The sequence below is a fragment of the Nematolebias whitei genome, chromosome 11 (assembly GCF_014905685.2).
Source record: "Nematolebias whitei isolate Nwh7 chromosome 11, NemWhi1, whole genome shotgun sequence".
NCBI lineage: Eukaryota > Metazoa > Chordata > Actinopteri > Cyprinodontiformes > Rivulidae > Nematolebias > Nematolebias whitei.
This window is the reverse complement of record NC_056508.1, coordinates 30,351,626-30,370,728: the sequence shown is the minus strand read 5'-3', so window position 1 is coordinate 30,370,728 and position 19,103 is coordinate 30,351,626. Positions and strand designations below refer to the sequence as shown.

Sequence of the window (19,103 nt, the reverse complement as noted above, 5' to 3'; positions counted from 1 at the left end):
TGAAGCTGATATAACGTCAGTAATCCTATAAAAGCCATGGGCTGGTGTATTTGGAGAGTCTGGCTGAATCGTGCGTAAGCGTCCCACATTTTATGAACTGCACCGTGTGGGAGATTTACTGCTCATCTCCGTCGGTTTTACGGGGTCAGTTAGTGGCACACACAAAGTATTTTTAGGTAGTGTTTATATTTGCGTGTTTTACAGCGCCTGGCAGGAGCGGGTCGGCTGCAATGGGTCCTCTCCACGAGACGATTTTAGTCGTAAAATGCGCAATTTCACTTGGAGGCTCGCTATTTCTTTATTCTGAGCTGATTTTGTCTTTCAGTGATTTGCCTCGCCACTCTGTGATCCTCGCAAATGTTTTGCTGACCTGCAGGAGCAAATTAAAGGTCAGTTGTGCTCTGTAGCAACGCGCAGAGGTGCTCCAACACGACAACTCGCAACAGCTTCATCCATTCACAAAAGGAATCATTTCCTGTTTTGAACACTTCGCAGCCTCCACGCATAAAAACATTAAGGCTTGTAAATTAAAAGTAGAGCGACGATGCATCAAACTAGCTCCTATTTAAATTCATTGGTCAGCTTTGAACAAAGCTCTCTGCGATAAACACAACATTGATCATATTTACAGCCGATTAGATTGTGGGCTTATGATTAGTGAAGCTCCTCTCAAGGTGGATATACGTAGGGCCCACGTCTGACCGGTCACGGAAAGATGAAGGGGGTGGGGTGTGGGGGTGGAGGTGTGGGGGCTGCTAGAGGAGGGTGGGGGCTGTTGGGTGGGAATCTGTGGAGGAGGGAAAAAAAAAAAGGAAAAAGACAGAAAAGAGCAGCGTCTGTGACTGTGCCGCCGCCGGAGCAAGCCAGCTTCAACATTAGCCAACGCACATCCAAAGCACATGGCATGAGCCGGCTTTGAGACTGCACAGCCACCCGGGGCGGGAGAAACACGCACACTCACTCACGACTGCGAGAGCAATCCGATGAGAGGAACGGCTCAGAGAGAGTGAGCTGCCGTAGATTGTCCAAAGGGGCAGCGTTTCTCCTAGTTCCGGTTTGTCTGTCTGTGCGCGCTGCGCGAGTTGGGACCCTAAACAAAAGGCTGCCATCATCCCAAAGGAAGATATTCAGCTGCGCGAGAGAGCCCGACTGCTTGATGCTAACCAAACATGAGCTCCTATTTTGTTAACCCTCTTTTTTCTAAATACAAAGGCAGCGAGTCACTGGAACCAACTTACTACGACTGCAGGTTTCCACAAAGCGTCGCCCGCAGCCACACGCTGGTTTACGGACCCGGAGCAGCCGCGACGGGCTTCCAGCACCCGTCCCATCATGTACAGGACTTTTTCCACCACGGAACCACGGGGATCTCCAACCCGGGATACCAGCAGAACCCCTGCGCCCTGGCTTGCCACGGAGACGCAACAAAATTTTATGGATATGAAGCGCTTCCGCGGCAAACGCTTTATGGTGCCCAGCAAGACGCGAGCCTAGCGCAATACCCAGACTGTAAATCGTCGAGCAGCTCTAACCCCGGAGAAGGACAAGGCCACTTAAATCAAAACTCCTCTCCCAGTCTAATGTTTCCCTGGATGAGACCCCACGGTCAGAAACATAGAATTATTATTATTTTATTCTGTCTCTGTGTCACATTCATGTGTGGGTCAGTGTGTGTGTTGATGTTTGCGCATACATTCTAGCCGAGTGTGTTTTTAAAGTATGAAACAGAATAGGTGAGAGAACATGATGGGGCACATACAGGCTGAGCTGCAGGCAGCTGTTACCTCTGCAGCACATGTCTATACAGGGCAGATTTCAAACCGCTGAATTACAGATCACAGCTCATAACATAAGCTCTTTGAAGTCAATTATCGTTCCTTTGGATATTTCAAAAACTCTTAAACGCGTGATAGAGGCGAGGGGGGGAGAAATGGATCAGTCAAATCATAATCCTACACACACACCATCAGCATGCAGGCTGGCAGGAGGGGTGAGCTCAAAGACACCTCGATTACCCAGGATCCGGGTTTTAGGGGTAATTTGACCCACAGGCCCAATGAGGCTCAGACTCAAAATGCCATAATCGTAAAAGCTCAGTGGATATTGGACTGTTCTGTTCTGGATATCAGGCTACATTAGCTGTACACAGGTGTAAGCTTCATCTTTATCTGCTTATCATGAGTGTGTCCCCATCCGTTGGTTATAACATCTTTATTGAAACTTTATTTTATTCTCCTGTGTGTATAAAGATAGCTTAAAGTCTCCAGTATATGTTTTACAGAATAAAATAAAACAAATAAGAGTATATGCTCCCAGTTTACAATATATTTTGTGTGCATTGAGTTAACAGTAAAAAAAATATATATAAATAAATATGAGTTTACGTTAAAGCTGACACTTTTGCAGATGTAAAAGTTGCAGATCACTCCTCTAAATGGCACAGGCATGAGTGTCAATTATTGCCACTTAGAAGACTGTTATTTGCTGTGCGTTATGGCGACTTGACTGCGTTGTGGTGAGAAGATGTGTAGTGGCACACATTTTACTGCTAATGTAAAATCTATTGAAAGGAATGATGGTGTTTGAGGGGCACTGCAGCTAACTTCTGGCTTTATTTCCCCATCCAAGCCCCAGGCAGAAGGAACGGGAGGCAAACCTACAGTCGCTACCAAACTCTTGAACTGGAGAAGGAGTTTCTCTTCAACCCTTACCTGACGCGCAAGAGAAGGATCGAGGTGTCGCACGCCCTGAGCCTCACCGAGCGGCAGGTGAAGATCTGGTTTCAGAACAGGAGGATGAAGTGGAAAAAAGAGAACAACAAAGACAAGTTTCCGGGTCAGAGAGGAGAGGCTGAAGCCGAGGCCGAGGAAGAGGGCAACGAGGACGGTGAAGGGGAAGAGGCAGAGGAGAAAGAAGCGGAAGAGAAAGAAGAAAGCAAGGAGTGATTTTATGGTCCTTTTTATGGTTATATGGCTCGAGAAAAAAAAGAGAAGAAGAAAAAGAAAGGTCCCATAAACAGACGAGGAGTCCCAAGGAGGCAGAGAGCGCGTCATTTTTATGACTACCCTTCCATTTTGTCAAGAGGGAACAGGAATCCCACCAATATTGCTGTCATAAATAGACAAAATTCTCCTTTCTCTCCATTGTTCTGTTCTAAAACACATTTGGAGAAGCTGCACACACTTGCAGCTAAATCTATTATAGCAGAATTCTCACCCTTGCACAAAAAGGGATCATTTAAACGCATGTTAGATGAAAAATAGCTTTTTTTTTTCCTCCCTAAATTTGCTTTCTGTATCAAAAACGTAACCTAGTAGGAACAAAATGCCGATCTGTGTTGTAAATAGATTTAAACCTACATTTAGAGCAAAAATAAAAAATATAATTTCACTTCAGATACTCGGAAAACAAAATGTAGGCCTGTAACTTAGTAATGAGTGTTCAAACATCATCGCAGCAATTGCACAGGCCATGCCAGCCCGTGTAAACACATTTTAATGTTTTTTTTTTATTTCTTAGAATCGTTACTGTTTCTATTTTTCGTTTCATGTGAAATGGCCCAGACATCAAAATGAACCTCCTCAGCCATCTTTGTTTTTCTTCTTAGGATTACCAGGGAAATGCAACTGTTTGAAATCCTTTGATGCTACCTAAACCTGGGGAAATTGCAATAGAGATTTCTTGAATATAGAGATTTCATATGGTTTTCATTTTTTTTAAAGTGTTCTCTTTCAGCCTTATGTTAAGTTAATGTGTACAGCATTTACCCAATCTACAGTGTAACACTTGTTGAAGACAATTTGTGAGTCTTGGGAAGACAATTAAGCCAAGCTAATACTATTTTTTATTATTATTATAATTATTTTTGATTTGAGATTGTATACCACAGCACTACCTATAAACTCAGAGCCTTGTCCTCGCGCCGTTTCTATTCCACACATGCGTGGCATCGCTCTGATTCGATTGCAAGCTATATATTTTTTTCCTCCCCAACAACTAAAACTGCCTATTTGACGCACATTGAACTGCGTGTGACGATACCTGCAACAATTACAACAATTTTAAAGTTAAGGGAACTTTTTATTTCTCATGTGCTGGTGACATAGCGTAGTTGTTTTGCACTGAATATAATCTTTATGTACGTCTTGTTATATATTGATGTTATAACAATATGCTCGTTTCTTGTTGTTTCTCCTGTAAAAAAAAAAATACAACCTAAAAAAATCTAATAAAAAAAATGTGTGTGGTTCCCTCTCCCTCCCCCACTACCATCGTTGATGTAAAGTCACAAATAAAAGATGGCTCACATTGAATTTCTTGTTTTGTTTTATTCACTTTTGTATAAATTTAGTAATTTATTAATACGTCACTCATCAATATCAAAAAATATTATTTGCATAAATGAATAAAATCAATTAAAATAATCGTAATTAGTTGTTTTAATATTAATATCAAAACAAATGCTTTAAAAAAAACACTTGTTAGTGTTGACTTCCAAACGCATCCTTCAAAAACACATAAAACAGTTCCTTTAAGACCTGTTTTGATTATATTTTTATTATTATTATTATTTATCAGTGCGAGTTTGAGCTGCTCTTAACATTTACGGCAGCTGGACTGAAGCCTTTTCACCACCTTCACCAGCCTAATTAAACTTTTAAACCTATTATATAAAAGGACAGGCAGAAAACGCCAGATGTGCATTTGCAGATGTCTCTCTGTACCTTTTAAGGAAAAGCTGGGACTCACTCACAGCACGCAGCCCGAGTTATTTTTGATTCATTCTGCTAATATTAAAAAAAAAAAAAAAAAAAAAAAAACTTCATCTCTTCAGGGAGACTTTTCTTAATGAATTTTGTGAAGACGAATAAGGGCTGCCTCAGATGAGATGAAGAAACATCTGACCTGCGGTGTTAATAATCAGACTAAGTAATGGCAAAGCATGAGGGAGGCTACGTCTGTCTGCGCTGTGCAAGGAGTTGTGTGAAGCTGTAGGTGTGCAAAAAGAAAAAAAAAACACCTCCTGAAAGCATCAGAGCCATGAAATCAAAGGAAATGGAAGGTAGATAAGAGCCGCTGGTGTCCTCTTCCTCTGCTCAGCTTTTCATGATGGTTTGGAACAAGTTAGAGGCTAAATGAAACCAACTGCAATAAGTCTCACAACAGCTGTGAGCAGTGTTCTGTGTTTATATCTAGAATGTTTGTTCGTATACAAATCTGATCCTTTTTCCCCGGAACATGCGCATCAGCTCATCCAAACCGTTTCCTTCCGGGTTTTACGCACCAGATTTGGCCGTTTTCAATAAAACGTGATGCGTATTTTCTGTTTGCTTTTGTTTTATACGACTATATTGCGCCCATTCCTCCTAAATAATGAAGCCGCCTCACCAAACTGGAGCTAATATTTTTCTCCTCGGGTTTCTGAATTATTCAAAGTGTCGGTGTTGCTGCTCCGCGTTGTCTCGGCTCAGTTAGGAAGGATTTGAATAAACTGAAGTCATTACGAGGCGCTATGGATGCAAATGCTTCCGACTCTTCAAATACCGTTATTCCCTAAATAAATAAATAAAATAAAATAAAATAAAGAGGAGCAGGAGAAAACTAGAATTTGCTGATATATATTTTTTTACTTATTTGTTCCGAGTTGTTTTGTTATTTTTATTTCGTTCTAAGCCAAAATGTGTTTGTTTGACAAATTTTGTTTTTCACGTTCAGTATTATGGACACAAACTAGTTTTCAACATAAAAGCCCTACATCTAAATACGTTTATAAAATCAAATTTAATGGAAATATGTTGGTAAACCAAAGCAGACCTAACAGGCCTTGAGGCAGAGACGTTAAAACAGATGACTTGTTCCAGGACGCAAGTTGTTTTATTTTTTTAATTTTTATTTTTTTTATTTGAGCTCAGACTAAAGCTAGAATAGCAACAGTAATATATACAGTTTTGCATATTGCCACTTTGTTTTATTTACTTTCATATCATCCCTTTCCTTTACGCCCTTAATGATGCATTCTCCCTTTGCGAGCGCGCAGACTTCGAAAAATCCCTGTTGTTCCCTTATATGACAATTATCCTGCACCCTGACTCTCTTTGTGTGTGAGAATTTGTGTGTGTACTACTACCAGAGGTTTATATTACCAATAAAGTTTAGTGCAGTCAACTTTATTGGGGTGTAAAGACACGGCTCATGTGGGCCTGCAGCAGCTTTTGTGGCTCAGTTTGGAGATCACGGCCTCTTGGAGGACGCAGCATCATAATGTGACGAATGTCTTCAGGTATGTGAGAAGGGAGATGTCATCATACAGGATGCCTTTTTCTTCTTCTTGTCTAGATGTTTAAAGATAAGCCTTTAACAGCATAGAAAAAATATATATTCGTGTTGTTGAAATTGCGTGAACCTGCGTGATGGACACAAATCTAAGGATTTATTCTGTTTATTTTATTTATGTTCCTATGTGTTCACACGGATTTTAGATTTGCTATTGGTTGCTTATTTACCACATAGATTCAACGATTGTTACATATATAATATAAAAACTCATACTCCTTTGATTCCATTGATGTTTGTATATTTTGACGCACAAAGTTTGCGCCAGATTTACATGCACATTGTTTATAATTCAGTTTTAAATCCCTTTTTTAAGACTCAAACTCTGCTGGTTTTTATGTTTGCTAAACTTACCAGGCGCACTGAGTCATCCCTGGCATCATTGTTGCTTTATTACTTGGTTCACCTCGTGTGTTGGATGTTTGGAGCTGATGAACTTGACATTTATACCATGAAGCTTTAATAGAATCATCATCGTATTTAGCCTAATGAAGGTAATTATCTTCGTTTCATCGTTTTTTAACCCATACATGTTTGTTTATTTTTTTCCTCTTGTTTTTTTTTTGTTTGTTTGTTTTTTTTTTTTTTTTGGCACGTCATAGCGCACGAGCTGTCACTCAGGGGAACTGTCATATTTTGGCGCACGTCTGATTTGTGGCACATTGGGAATATCGCTGCTTCATGTTGTCTGAGGCCGTTTTTAGTTTTGTTCTATCGTAAAAAAGGGAAGTAAAAGATGGGTGCAAACATTCCTGGTTGTTAAAGGGAGAAATTTACAGCTGAGTAATAAAAGTTTACGACTGAATCCTTCCTGCGATTGGCTGCGGCGAGCCACGTGGCGCACGCTCTATGAACATGAACTTTATGCTGTTGTCTATTCTCTGCTCCTTGCCTTGAATCAGCAGCAGACTGTTAGCCACGAGCGCAAAAATCCTCCTTAAATGTTCTTATTCCAACTGTAAGGAGGGAGAAAACTGCACGGTCACTTTGGGTCGCAGCCTCTTGTGATTTTCCCCCGATATCTCCGACTTCCTGCCTCTGGGATCTTCGGGACAGTCGCCGCCTCTACCAGCTTCTGCCTGCGTTTATCCCCCCCTCCCTCGCCACCCCTCCTCCGGAGGCAATAAAACCGCGACTGGGAAAGAAAAAGAGCAAGCAAGCCTGCAAGAAAAGTCTTTTTTCCCCGGCAGACAGACAGCGCGGCTCTGTGAGCGCCTCATCAACGAGAGATGCGCGCTGTGTTGATGTTCCACCTCTCGCCACATCGTGACCCCCCCTCAGCTGTTTTGGACCACATGTGACGCTTCAAACCAAAGGGCTTAGGTAAGATTACACACTTTTTTTTCTTAAAGCGGCTTGTTTTATCCCCCTCTGGCCATTTAGTCTCATTCATTGCTGAGCTGTGAGGGATGTGAGCATGTAAGATCACAGAAGTTGAAGGTGTCCATCCTGTGTTGTTGACCTGACCTGCACACGCCCGGAGCGCTTGTGTCATTAGTCCTGGGCGGTGGGCGCATGCACCTGCGCGTAAAGCTGACCAGTTCGCTCTGTGCGTCCATGGCTGCGTTCTCAGCAGCACCGTGCCAGTGTGTTGTGATAAACTGCTCCCTGATAGGCAGCGTTCTCATCACTCAGAGGCCCTTCTGACCAGGCAGTGACGGATCACATCCAGAGCTGGCTGATGGGCTCTAATTAGCTTTGGCTTACTTATTGTCACGTGTTGGACGCAGTTTGTGCCAAGAGGGTTGAATATATTTTTTATGACGCACATGTCTCTCTCACGCACATGCAAACACGCACAAAGACGCACGCGCATGCATATTAAAATGTACATAAGCCTATTGGCTAAGGTATGTGGAACATGGTAAACACTGGCTGCTCTCAGCAGTGCCCCCTAGCGACCCGAGGTGCTGTGCGTTGCTGTGGGCGGGTGTTGAGTCTGGTTGTTTATGGCTTCTGGTTTTCGGCGGCTGTTCACTGCGGATGTCAGCTGATTCTGTGGAGCTGACTGTTGCCAGCCAGGAAAATGCTCAGGCTGACACCGCGGAGTGCTTCGGAGTGTCTGATTTGCTGTTTCCTCTTCTCCAAGCTGGAGTTTTGCCCCAGTTTTCTTATTGTTCTAGTTAGACTCTTAACAAATGAAAAATAAAGCTCTGCTGTTGCTTTGTAACACAATCACTAACAACAAGATGAGAAGATGTAGTTTTTATTTACATCGGTAAGAAATGAGTGGAACTCTGAGTAAACATCAGGACCTGCATGTTAACATCATATTAAGTTGTGTTCAAAAAGTCATACATAGTTGGTGCAAAAAAAAAAAAAAAGGAAAAAAGAAACACAAGTTTCTCAAATTGCTTTACCCTCACAAACATTAGATAAAAATGAAACTCCCTCAAAACAACCAAGAAAGGGGCTGAGAATTATCTTTATCTGTGAGAAATTCAAAGAGATTACAGTAAAACAGCTCAGAAGACAAAATTAGCTTAGCAGGAAATTTACACAATGTCTCATGTGTTGCAGAAACATGTGTGTGTGTGCGTGTGTGTTCTGCAGTGTGTGTGTGTTGCGTTCATGTGCATTTGAAGCTAAAAGTGCTTGTTTTTATCAAAGCTTGGTGAAATGTCCCCTCTGTGTTTTGTCTGCCCTGAGACATGTGCAATAAAAAAGGAATCCGTGTGTGTGTGTGTGTGTGTGTGTATGTGTGTGTGTGTGTGTGTGTGTGTGTGTCTTTGCTTATGCGGCTCAGCAGTTCCACGTTTCAATCTTTTAAAATTTAATTATTGGCTCAAGCCTCTTTTATGGACGTCTTTAAAGTCTCATAACCTACTGTTCCACTCGCTGTTTGTCTTCTGAAGCCCCTGCAGTGGATCAGACAGTCCGCAGCTGTCCGGCGCTGCCTGCATGGAGAAAGAGATACATTTAATGGATGCCATTTAGGTAAATCTTAGTTTAAAATAAATAAAAAGCCACAGTCCATTGTTTAGCTCTGTGGTGTTTTAGAAGCTCGCGTAAAACTACATAAAGTCACGCATCTGTCCTCATCACCACATTTAAAACCTCACTTTCAAACCCCGACAGGGCGAATTTTCTTTTTTTTTTTACCAACTAATGGTCATAATTTATGATGTGCGGATCAACATGTGCTCATTGGGCAACAGCTTCCTGAGTGCCTAACGAGCATCAAGTCGAACACTTCCGGACATTAATTGGACCATGCCAGCCATGGTAAAGTGCTTATAGAGGAGCTTTACATGGTTAGTATGTGAATAACTCCTTATTAGATGCAGGGAGGAGGAAAAACATGAGGGGCTGAGCACACTCTGCTTCACTCGCTGTGTTTTTAATGATGGCCGATAATGTAGGAGTTTTACAGGTCCAGTAGAACTCAGACTGAGTTATGTTGTGACGTCCAGTGCTGGGTTTTAAACAAGAAGCCACTCACAGGACGGGCCCTGAGCTGCTGCTTAATTTGGGCCTAAAATGAGCACATCTACTAATTAAGGTCTCAATGTAGTTTTTTTTATTTTTAAAATTTACAAGAACAGGAGCAACATTATTATTATTATTATTATTATTATAAAAAAACTGTGTGCGTCAACTGATAGTTTACCCAATTTATTATTTATATTAACAAATATGACATCCGTTATAAGTTATGCACTTCTAATTTTGGATTTTTCTTGTATATTCTTTGGTCAAGATATTTCTTGTACAAAGAAATGATAACAAAATAAAAATCATGTAACTGTGTGCCAAACGGTTTCCTCCCTTCGTGCGTGAACAGCCGTGCGTGTCATTTGCCTCACGGGCAGCAATAAAGCAGTAAAACACGGGGGGAAAGAATGACCTTTCTGATTCTGCACACTGACACAACCTCTGCTGCATTCCTCTCCTCTCCACACATTGGGCTCCACTGTTCAGCCCTTTTATTTACAGCCTCAGCTTTATGGAGCAGCGCGTCTTTCCTGTTTGTGTGTGAGAGCAACAATAAGAAGAGAAAAAAAAACTAGGTCTGGTAAAACAGTTAATTCAAAGCGTTGCAGCAGAGGATTTATTCCTAAATGTTTTTTCTATTTTTCCACACTTTAAAGTGTTTTTTTTTTTTTTGGTAAACCAAATGCGTCAAAACAATTTTTATCCCTTAAATAAACAAATGAATAACACCCAATGCGTTTAAAATCAAACCCATAAATGTGAGTATAAAAAATAAAGACACTTGGACCATGAAGCTGCGTATTTTTTAAGGATGCTATTCATATTTATGTTTGAGGTTGCAGGTTAAGAGGTAAATTTAATGTGCGCCAAATGTGGACTTTAGTTGCCAAAGTTGTCTTCACTTACATATAAATATAATAAATTATAATAATCCTGTTCGTTTTCCTGTAACACTGTCACCAACGGATTAGATGTAATTAAACTATAACGTGGATTAATAAAAGAAGAATAAAAACATAAAGTCTTTCTGCGTGGATTCTGTGCGCTGCGGATGTCACATTTAGGCACGAAGAGGTGCAGGGAAACTTTTATTGCACCAGCCACTTCCTCCTCTTTGTTCTAGTCTCTTTTATGGGTCTTTTTTCAAGATCCCAAACAAGAGAGCAAGCAGTGCACGTTTAGGCTGCACGCATTCATCCCATTGTGGAAATCAATGCGCAGAACCACCGGGCTGCAGCAGAGCCACGGCGACTTTCAGCAGACATTTCACTAACAATATCGATTCTTTTATTGATATTTCTTATGGCTTGTTGCATAACGGGGAGTTAATGTGACTTGTCGTTTCAAGTGCATGCACGAAGTTTTATTTTCCATTTAAGTTTAAAAGCCTTTAAATTGAAGATGGAAGATTTTTTTTAGAAAACGAGCTTCGTTTGCTTTGGAAAATAAAACTGAGTGCTCAATAATGTTGTGGGATTTTTGTCGAGAATTGAACTCAGTCCTCATTGTCTTGAGAGGAGCTAAAAGTTTTCTTAGAATTGCGCAAAAAACACCCTTTGAAGTATAATTTCCAAAAAGCCATAATTTGCTGCAGAGATAATTATCGGTTCCTGTTTCCTCTGTGTGTCAGAGGAATGTCGAGGTAAGATTAGAACAATACAACAAAACAGGAACACGTGTATGAGGATCATATGGCTTTGTGGTTGATCTTCTTTTATGTTAAAAATATCTTTTTAATTGTTGCTTAATGCTATAAGTTTAAAAAAACATGCACGCTCAAATCAAGCTGCCGGACTGTGGATGTATTTGCTTGTGATTATTTAAAAAATGATCATTTGTCTAATGGAACTATATAGTTCATAACCAGTCGCGTTACCTGCATGATGCCCCCCCCCCCCCCCCCTGCATTCCCTCCCTTTGCCTTCCCCTCTGAAGCTTTGCTGCAGAGACAGTTGTTGGTGAGCTGGGGAACGTCACTTGTTTTATTGCCCTCACAGAAAGGGAGACCATAAACGCATTCTTACCAGCTACACACACACACACACACACACACACACACTCACAGACACACACACACACAACACCCCCCCCTCCCCCGCGAGGTGCTCGCATGCCTGCCCGTTATTATATAAACAAAAGAAACATTAACAGTTTGTTGGAAGATCATTGATCTGTCAATTAATGCCCAGTGTTTGTGTTGATCTGATGGCCTCTTGTTATTTTATATTTTAACCTGAACACACACACACACACTCTCTCTCTTTCTCTCTCTCTCTCTCTCTCTCTCTCTCTCTCTCTCTCTCTCTCTCTCTCTCACACACACACACACACACACACACACTCTCAGAGCAAACCACAACACTAACTTCAAAGTGAAAGGTGTGCATGACTCCTCTGTGTTATTTTGTTTATCACATTAGTTCATATTTTCTGTTTCCTTTCACTAAACGACTTTCTTTGCTCTCCTCTCCTCCTCCTGAGCATGCTCTTAAACTTCACGCCACAACACAAACAAACAAACAAACTTCCTATCAGAGCTGGACACGGTGCATGCGCAACTCCACGTTGTGTTTATCGGCATTTAGCACTAATGTTCCATGGCTGAGCTAAAAGCTACAGTTTCGCCTCAACTCCGGGCGTCTCAATTGGTTGAGAACGGTCAGCTGACACAGTCATATTGTCTCTCACCGAGCCAAGCCTCGGCTATAACACTCGGGGTTTTTTGCGTCTTAACCGGAGATTGGAAATTAATAATATTCAATCCTCAAAGTGGCCCCGCGTCCACTTGGAGAGGCAAGGAAAAGTCAAGGAGGAGAGAAAAAAACAGCAGATCCTGGAGAAAGGTGTGGTTGTTTGACACAGGCGGGAGGGAGATTTACAGAGAAGGAGATTGGAAGAAGAAGAAAAAAAAAAAGAGAGACCGATAAAGAAGTGGGGAGAGTTGGACTCAGGGTTACACGCAAGGTATGAATTCTTATTTCGCAAACCCGTCGCTCTCCTGCCATTTATCCGGTGGTCAAGAGGTTTTGCCCAACGTCCCCCTGAACTCCACCACCTATGACACAGTCAGACATTTTTCGTCGTACGGCGCCGCGGTGACCCAGAATCGGATTTATGCACCTTTCTACTCCCCTCAAGAAAACGTGGTTTTTGGCTCCGGCAGGGCTCAGTATGAGTACGGATCCAACGTGTTCCTGCAGGACAAGGACGTGCTGCCCAGCTGCAGGCAAACAAACATGGGACTCAACTCACAGAGCCACATGGCTCAAGAGTACAGCCTGGATCAGGGGAGAGCAGGAGCCCAGGAGCAGAAAAGCAACATCCCGATCTACCCGTGGATGCAGCGCATGAACTCACACAGCGGTGAGTTTTACTACGACAAATAAATTAGGGAAATGGGCCAATTTTACGATATGTCTTACCAAGAGAGCAAGTTACTTTTTATGGCCCCCCATAAAACATTACTGTATCTGCTCGACTTAGATGGGCCTTAGCATGTGCAAACAAACAGCTTTCATTTTAACTGAGATGTAGTGGCTATAATCGGCAACAGGAGACAGGGACAATGAAATAAGGACGTTTTCATAATTTTGTATTAATAAGACAAAGATGTCCCTGGAGATTAATTGAATTTGAGCAGCTAAAATGTGCATATTAAAGTTCCCCCCCCCAACATTTTAGAGTTTATGATCAGCGCGTTTATGTTTAATAAATGAGCATCTTTGCTCTCTATTCCAGCAGGAGTGGGCTACGGGACGGACAGACGCAGAGGACGTCAGATCTACTCTCGTTACCAAACCCTGGAGCTGGAGAAGGAGTTCCACTTCAACCGTTACCTGACCAGGCGCAGACGCATCGAGATCGCCAACGCGCTCTGTCTAACCGAGCGCCAGATCAAGATCTGGTTCCAGAACCGGCGCATGAAGTGGAAGAAGGAGAGCAACCTGACCTCTACGGTGACTGGAAGTGAACAGACAGCAGCCTCTCAGGAGGAGGAACGCAGTGGCGCAGCGGAAGACGACAAGAATGAAGACAAGAAGAAAGAATAGTGGAAAAATAAACGAGGGGAGAGAAGAAGAAAAATCACCTCACGAGCATAAAAAAATACCCAACACAACTACCTAAAAATGGACTTGAGAGCGACTTCACTGCATGATGGCTACCCTCGCTGGTCTTTATTCCATATTGAGTGTGGAGCCCTGTATCCAAATTATTTCAGCCCTATGGCATTTGCAGCTTTGAGCTCTTTTTGTTGTTATTGTTAATATTATTGTTATTGTTATATTTGTGATGTCTCACATGTATTTGTGAAAAAATAAAAAAGAAGTATTATTTTCTTGGCTAACTCACCTCCCAAGAAAAGTGTGTATTTACTCAATTCGTCACTGTGAACTCTATGATCACCTCACCGAACACAGTGTTGGTTTAGCTCATTATTGTACATGCACATTCCACGGCACTATGAGGAAAGGACACTTGAAAACTACTTGAATAATCCGCAGCAAATGTGGCCCGAATTAGTGTCCAGTCCACTCACAAACAAACAGCTAAAACGACTGTATATAATAAAAGCAACAGTATATATTATGCAACTCATGCGCATTTAGCCGCTTTGTTTGAGGCGCTGCGTATTGGAAAAAAAAGCCCCATGCCTTTCCCCACTTTTTTTTTTATCATTTGACACCGTTTTTTTTTTCTTGTGAGATATATTTGTACACACTTCACTTTTGTTTGAGAGTTATGATGTCATGTTTTTGTCCTTGCTGTGTATCATCATGAAATAAAAATCTTTGTAAAACTTTCATCCTTTTCTCGTCTTTTGACGCACAGCAGTTACGCATCCAAGCTGCGCAAAAGTAACCGTTTGAGAGCACTTTTTAGTTTCACAATGAGCTTTTGTGGCACCAAATGGTGCAAATATTCTGGAGAATAAATGCTAAAGAAACTGGGACCACTTTGATCCCAACTTTTGGACTCAATTTGGCATTTTAATCCAATGAAAATTAGTTTTTTGTTTAACTGAATCTGAATAAATTCACGTAACTTTTCCAAATTGATACAGTTGCTCTTTAAGCCAGAATATGAAATCCTTATGATATTTATTATTCTTATTATGAACCGGTGGCGTGCGGTTAATGATGGACCCAAAGCGCGTCCCTGGCACGCGGTTCTGCTCGGTTCTGCCCGTCCTGCTCCATTCCAGACACCAGATGACGCTCTTGTCTTACTGTCCTGCCCTTTCTTGCGCCAAAGATCCTTGGCTGATCCCCAACAACCAACAGCTCAAAGTTTACCGGACACGTTTCTCCTATTCATCAATATCCCCATTGAGTATCAAGCCAATTTATGACTGGCCAACATGTGCACGTGATCGCACACAAATACCCCATATTTGGGCAACGCGCGCCGGATCAAGAAAAAGAAAGGGAAAAAAAGATACCAAAGCCTACTCCACCTATAAATCCTGGATTATTTTTTTTTTAGAACAGACATCTGTGAATTTTCCTAAGAAGAAAGAAAAGTAATGATCAACAAAAACAAGGAAATACCCGCAACACTAACCCCGCAGCCCTGTCGAGTTTAGTGTCGCTTTTTGAAAATGAGCTCTTATGTTGAAAGCTCTACTCTCAGGCAAACAAACGAGACAACTTCTCCCAACAGCATGTTTACTTTCGATCTATCTGGGCGCAGGTCCAGCCACTATGAGGGTGTTAATGTGAACGGGATTTACTCCTGCCCCGTCCCCTCGACCTCTGTGGAGCGGGAGGAGATGAAAACTAGCCTGCGTGGCAGCGCGGATACTCATCTCCCGCCGGGACCACAGATAACCATGATGTCCGGCGGCTCGTCCGGGGACGCAGGCGGAATGAACTACGGCTGCGGCGCGCTGGTGGGACGCGGGGCCGACAGAGACCCGGAAAGGAGCGCAAAATATGGCGGAAACAGGAGCCAGGAGAGCGACAAAAACGTAGAGAACGCGCAAACAGTGAGAAGAAACGCAAACCAGCGTCAGGACAGTGAGCAGCGGCCGCAAATTTATCCATGGATGACAAAGCTGCACATGAGCCACGGTAAAGTTTGCCTGCTTCTTTTCTCCCTCTCAGAGCGCGAATAAGATGCTTTCCCTTATTCACTCTTAACACGGCAACACTTCTTTTCGCTCGTTCCAGTGTCCCTCTTGAGTTTTATAGGCCAAAAGCAGGAAATAATAAAAACTCGCGGCCATAAATTTTATGACAAAGGCATCTATTGCTCGTAAACCTGCTCTGTTACGGTGAAGAGGTGATCTGTGCCGTGATTTATGGTGGTATAATTGGATAAGAGAGCAAAACTATGAAATAACTATGGACTAATATTTGAAATCCTGCTCTTAGTGGTAGTTATTTTCTTGCTTCATTTACAAACTGCACGTTTTAGACGAGCAGGCTCGCTGCGGAAGAAGAAAAAGAGAAGCTTTTAGCCTTTAATTGAACTCTGGGACACACCAGTGCCCTGACCCAATCATGAACTTTTCACCTCGAAAAGATTTGAATAGGCATGCTCCTTGTTCATGCCTTCAAACCACTGGGTCACTATTTAGACTGCAGCATGGGCTGAAGCAGAAAGAAAGAAAGAAAAGAAGACGAAAGCTGTAAAACTTGTTTTCTGTTCTTGCATTTTTGCAAATGTGCAGAAGCGCACAGCAGGAATGTTAAAATAATTTACTTCCAGCAGCACAGGCCCTGTTGTTTGACTTAGCAAGTCTGTGCATGTCCATAAATAAGAAAATAGCTGGAAACCATCAGTTTGTGCGTTTTTTTTTTAATTGTTTACTTTCTTTATTTATATTTGCACTTCCACGATTTAAAATATCTTTAATTTGCTGTAAAGTTGTTTCTGACCGATACTGTTTTTACAAAGAGGCTCACGTTTGAATTAAAATCTTTTTTTTTACATTTCAAAGTAAACATAATTTGTTCATATTTTTTTTTATTTTTGTGTGTGTGCGCAATGGAGATGTGAATTCAAATCAAGTTTAATAACGAATGTGAATAAATAACTTCACACCATCAGCATCATTTGATTTATTTAGCAAATTTACACAAGTAAAATCAAATTGTACACAAATATTTGATATTTAAACACTGGCTATAAGGGGCCTAGCACTGAATAAACTATTGCTTTTTCAATGTTTGCTGTGTGTTTTAGCATGTTTTATATGACGCAGCCATATTTAGCTCGTTAGTCATGTTTCTCTGTCACGTTTAATGTTGCTGAAAGCTGATTATTCTAATACTGCTTCAGAATCGGAGGGTAAGCGCTCCCGGACCAGTTACACCCGCTACCAGACTCTGGAGCTGGAGAAAGAGTTTCACTTCAACCGCTACCTGAGCCGCCGCAGGCGCGTAGAGATCGCCAACACTCTGTGTCTAAACGAGAGGCAGATCAAAATCTGGTTCCAGAATAGACGGATGAAGTGGAAGAAGGACTCAAAGATTAAAGTAAAGGAGTAAAAAAAAAAAAAAAAAGAAAAAAGAAAAGTGCGGACCCTGTGAGCAGCCCCCCAACATGCACTGCGCAGAGGAGTGCCGCCGCCTGACCTTCGGATGAACCGCTGGGAGCAATGACATCATGACACCGCTCTGTGTGCTTCATCACCAATTATGTGTCACTTGCTGCTGTTTGGGACCTAATGTATTGAATATCACTCACTTTGATCAATCGGTTTACATTTTTAAATTAATTTGCCTTCCTATGCGATGATAACCCCACTTTAGTGCGTAAAATGGGGGAAGCAGGAGGCTGAAGGGGAAGATGGGTCCGCATCTGAAAATCTGGATAATATTATTAATATGTGGTAGGATAACTTCTGGGCCATTCCCTGCTCTGTTTAAAATTCTTATAAGCTATATGAATTCAATTAATCCAACAAATCTCCCCTTGTTAAATTTCTTTTGAACGCCAGTTGCAGTCAGGATGCGGTGCGCTGTGTGAAGGCATCATCCATGTTGTGCGTCTTGTGAATCTGGATCATCCTGTTTAATTCAGTGTGTGTAATGTGCAATGACCCTGTGTAAACTGAAGGAGCCTTGGTGGCTCAGAATAACTGACAGACGGCCTGTTTGCTGATTGTAACCAATAAAGTTATTAACAGGAAAAGTTCTGCTCTCGTTTCTTTCACACGTGAACAGATGCAAAACATTAGTCTGACTTTTAATTATTATTATTTTCTCTCTGCAATTGTTTCCATTGATAAAATAAGTTGCTTGCTTTGGTTATGTTTTTGATTCAGAGTCGCCAGATTTTTCTCAGGCTGACAAAAGCGCTCTAAAGTTAAGGGCCCCGCCATAAAACTTTATTAGCCCTTTTCCACCTCTCCACAGGAACACACGCTCTGCTTCCTGTTTTGTCGGGGAAGGAAGGGCCACACCAGCCTGTTAGAACAACACTGAGAGGACGCAAAACTTTGGCTTCCATTTCTGCAGCTAAAAGGCCACCTGGCCAGTTTAATCACCATTACATTGTAGTTAATGCAGCATTTATAGAGGGAATACACCCACTTGGGTCTGAAAGCAGCTTCAGTGGGACGTATGACGCAGTTTAGCCCAAGGTTATGAGGTAATTCCTCGTTCTAGCGCTCCTTAAAGAAATGAAAAGAAATCAACTCACCTCTCGAGCTAACAGGTTCATATTGAGCTCCCTATTTGAAGCGGTCAACGCAGCCACTGTCCCTGCGCTCTGCTAGGCCTAACCTATACGATGCATTCAGTCCCTTTTTGAATGTCTTTTCTTTTTAAGGGTATTTTCAAAGTTTACAAGGTTACATGTGTCAATCGCCCCAAAGCAGGGCCTGTGAATGGTGCTCGGGAACCACGTGGTGTCATTTAAGTGGGTTTTATGGCCTGGAAGAGCTGACAAACCTTCGATATATACTCATCATATATAATCTTAACTGTCCGGACTCGCAGCTGCCGGCTTCCCCCTTATCCGAGGCAGACAGGGCTGCGTGGCAGAGAGGCTGCAGTACCTTTCCCCGGACTGTGGAGCTGGGAGGTGCGGAGGTCCGAGAGCTCGTGCAGTAAGTTCGTTTTATAACTTTAATTACAGGCGCGCGTCTGAGCCACTGAATCTCAGGTAAAACTGTCTTTTAATTATTTCATTATAGCGTGGCTTTTAGTGCGCTGGCTTTCCACTGCTGAGAGCTAAACTTAACTCATTTGTTTGCTCATAAATATTTATAGCAATAGGAGGTAAAGAAACTAAAAATACGCGTTTGAAAGTTGCATTTACGGAATTATACAATTATACAGGAATGCTTTATACGTCTGTTTTGTTGTCACAGTTCATATATATAT

The 19,103-nt window shown here is 42.0% G+C and overlaps 3 protein-coding genes across 4 annotated transcripts; all 3 read left to right on the top strand.

The window, feature by feature from the left end:
- The first annotated feature begins 992 nt into the window (after positions 1-992).
- hoxc8a (homeobox C8a) lies at positions 993-3,005 on the top strand. Its single transcript, XM_037684148.1, has 2 exons — positions 993-1,605; positions 2,629-3,005. The coding sequence occupies exons 1-2, from the start codon at positions 1,170-1,172 to the stop codon at positions 2,943-2,945; spliced, it is 753 nt and encodes a 250-aa protein (XP_037540076.1). The 5' UTR covers positions 993-1,169; the 3' UTR covers positions 2,946-3,005.
- A 9,378-nt stretch (positions 3,006-12,383) lies between these two features.
- On the top strand, positions 12,384-13,907 carry LOC119417606 (homeobox protein Hox-C6a). Of its 2 annotated transcripts, none has more exons than XM_037684851.1 (2): positions 12,384-13,131; positions 13,510-13,907. In XM_037684851.1, the coding sequence occupies exons 1-2, from the start codon at positions 12,735-12,737 to the stop codon at positions 13,815-13,817; spliced, it is 705 nt and encodes a 234-aa protein (XP_037540779.1). In that variant the 5' UTR covers positions 12,384-12,734; the 3' UTR covers positions 13,818-13,907. The 2 variants fall into 2 exon arrangements, with proteins under 2 accessions (XP_037540779.1, XP_037540778.1); XM_037684850.1 differs by having other exon boundaries at positions 13,507-13,907.
- A 1,408-nt stretch (positions 13,908-15,315) lies between these two features.
- On the top strand, positions 15,316-17,276 carry hoxc5a (homeobox C5a). The gene is made up of 2 exons (XM_037684852.1): positions 15,316-15,839; positions 17,053-17,276. Exons 1-2 carry the CDS (start codon positions 15,368-15,370, stop codon positions 17,259-17,261), a joined length of 681 nt encoding a protein of 226 aa, XP_037540780.1. The 5' UTR covers positions 15,316-15,367; the 3' UTR covers positions 17,262-17,276.
- The last annotated feature ends 1,827 nt before the right edge of the window (positions 17,277-19,103 follow it).

What these genes read in the sequence shown, in the direction of transcription:
- hoxc8a (XM_037684148.1), top strand. Translation starts at nt 1,170, where the DNA reads ATGAGCTCCTATTTTGTTAACCCTCTTTTTTCTAAATACAAAGGCAGC. An exon ending in TCCCTGGATGAGACCCCACG is followed by an intron (nt 1,606 to 2,628) that starts GTCAGAAACATA and finishes TCCCCATCCAAG; the next exon opens with CCCCAGGCAGAAGGAACGGG.
- LOC119417606 (XM_037684850.1), top strand. Translation starts at nt 12,735, where the DNA reads ATGAATTCTTATTTCGCAAACCCGTCGCTCTCCTGCCATTTATCCGGT. An exon ending in GCGCATGAACTCACACAGCG is followed by an intron (nt 13,132 to 13,506) that starts GTGAGTTTTACT and finishes TCTCTATTCCAG; the next exon opens with CAGGAGTGGGCTACGGGACG.
- hoxc5a (XM_037684852.1), top strand. Translation starts at nt 15,368, where the DNA reads ATGAGCTCTTATGTTGAAAGCTCTACTCTCAGGCAAACAAACGAGACA. An exon ending in AAAGCTGCACATGAGCCACG is followed by an intron (nt 15,840 to 17,052) that starts GTAAAGTTTGCC and finishes ATACTGCTTCAG; the next exon opens with AATCGGAGGGTAAGCGCTCC.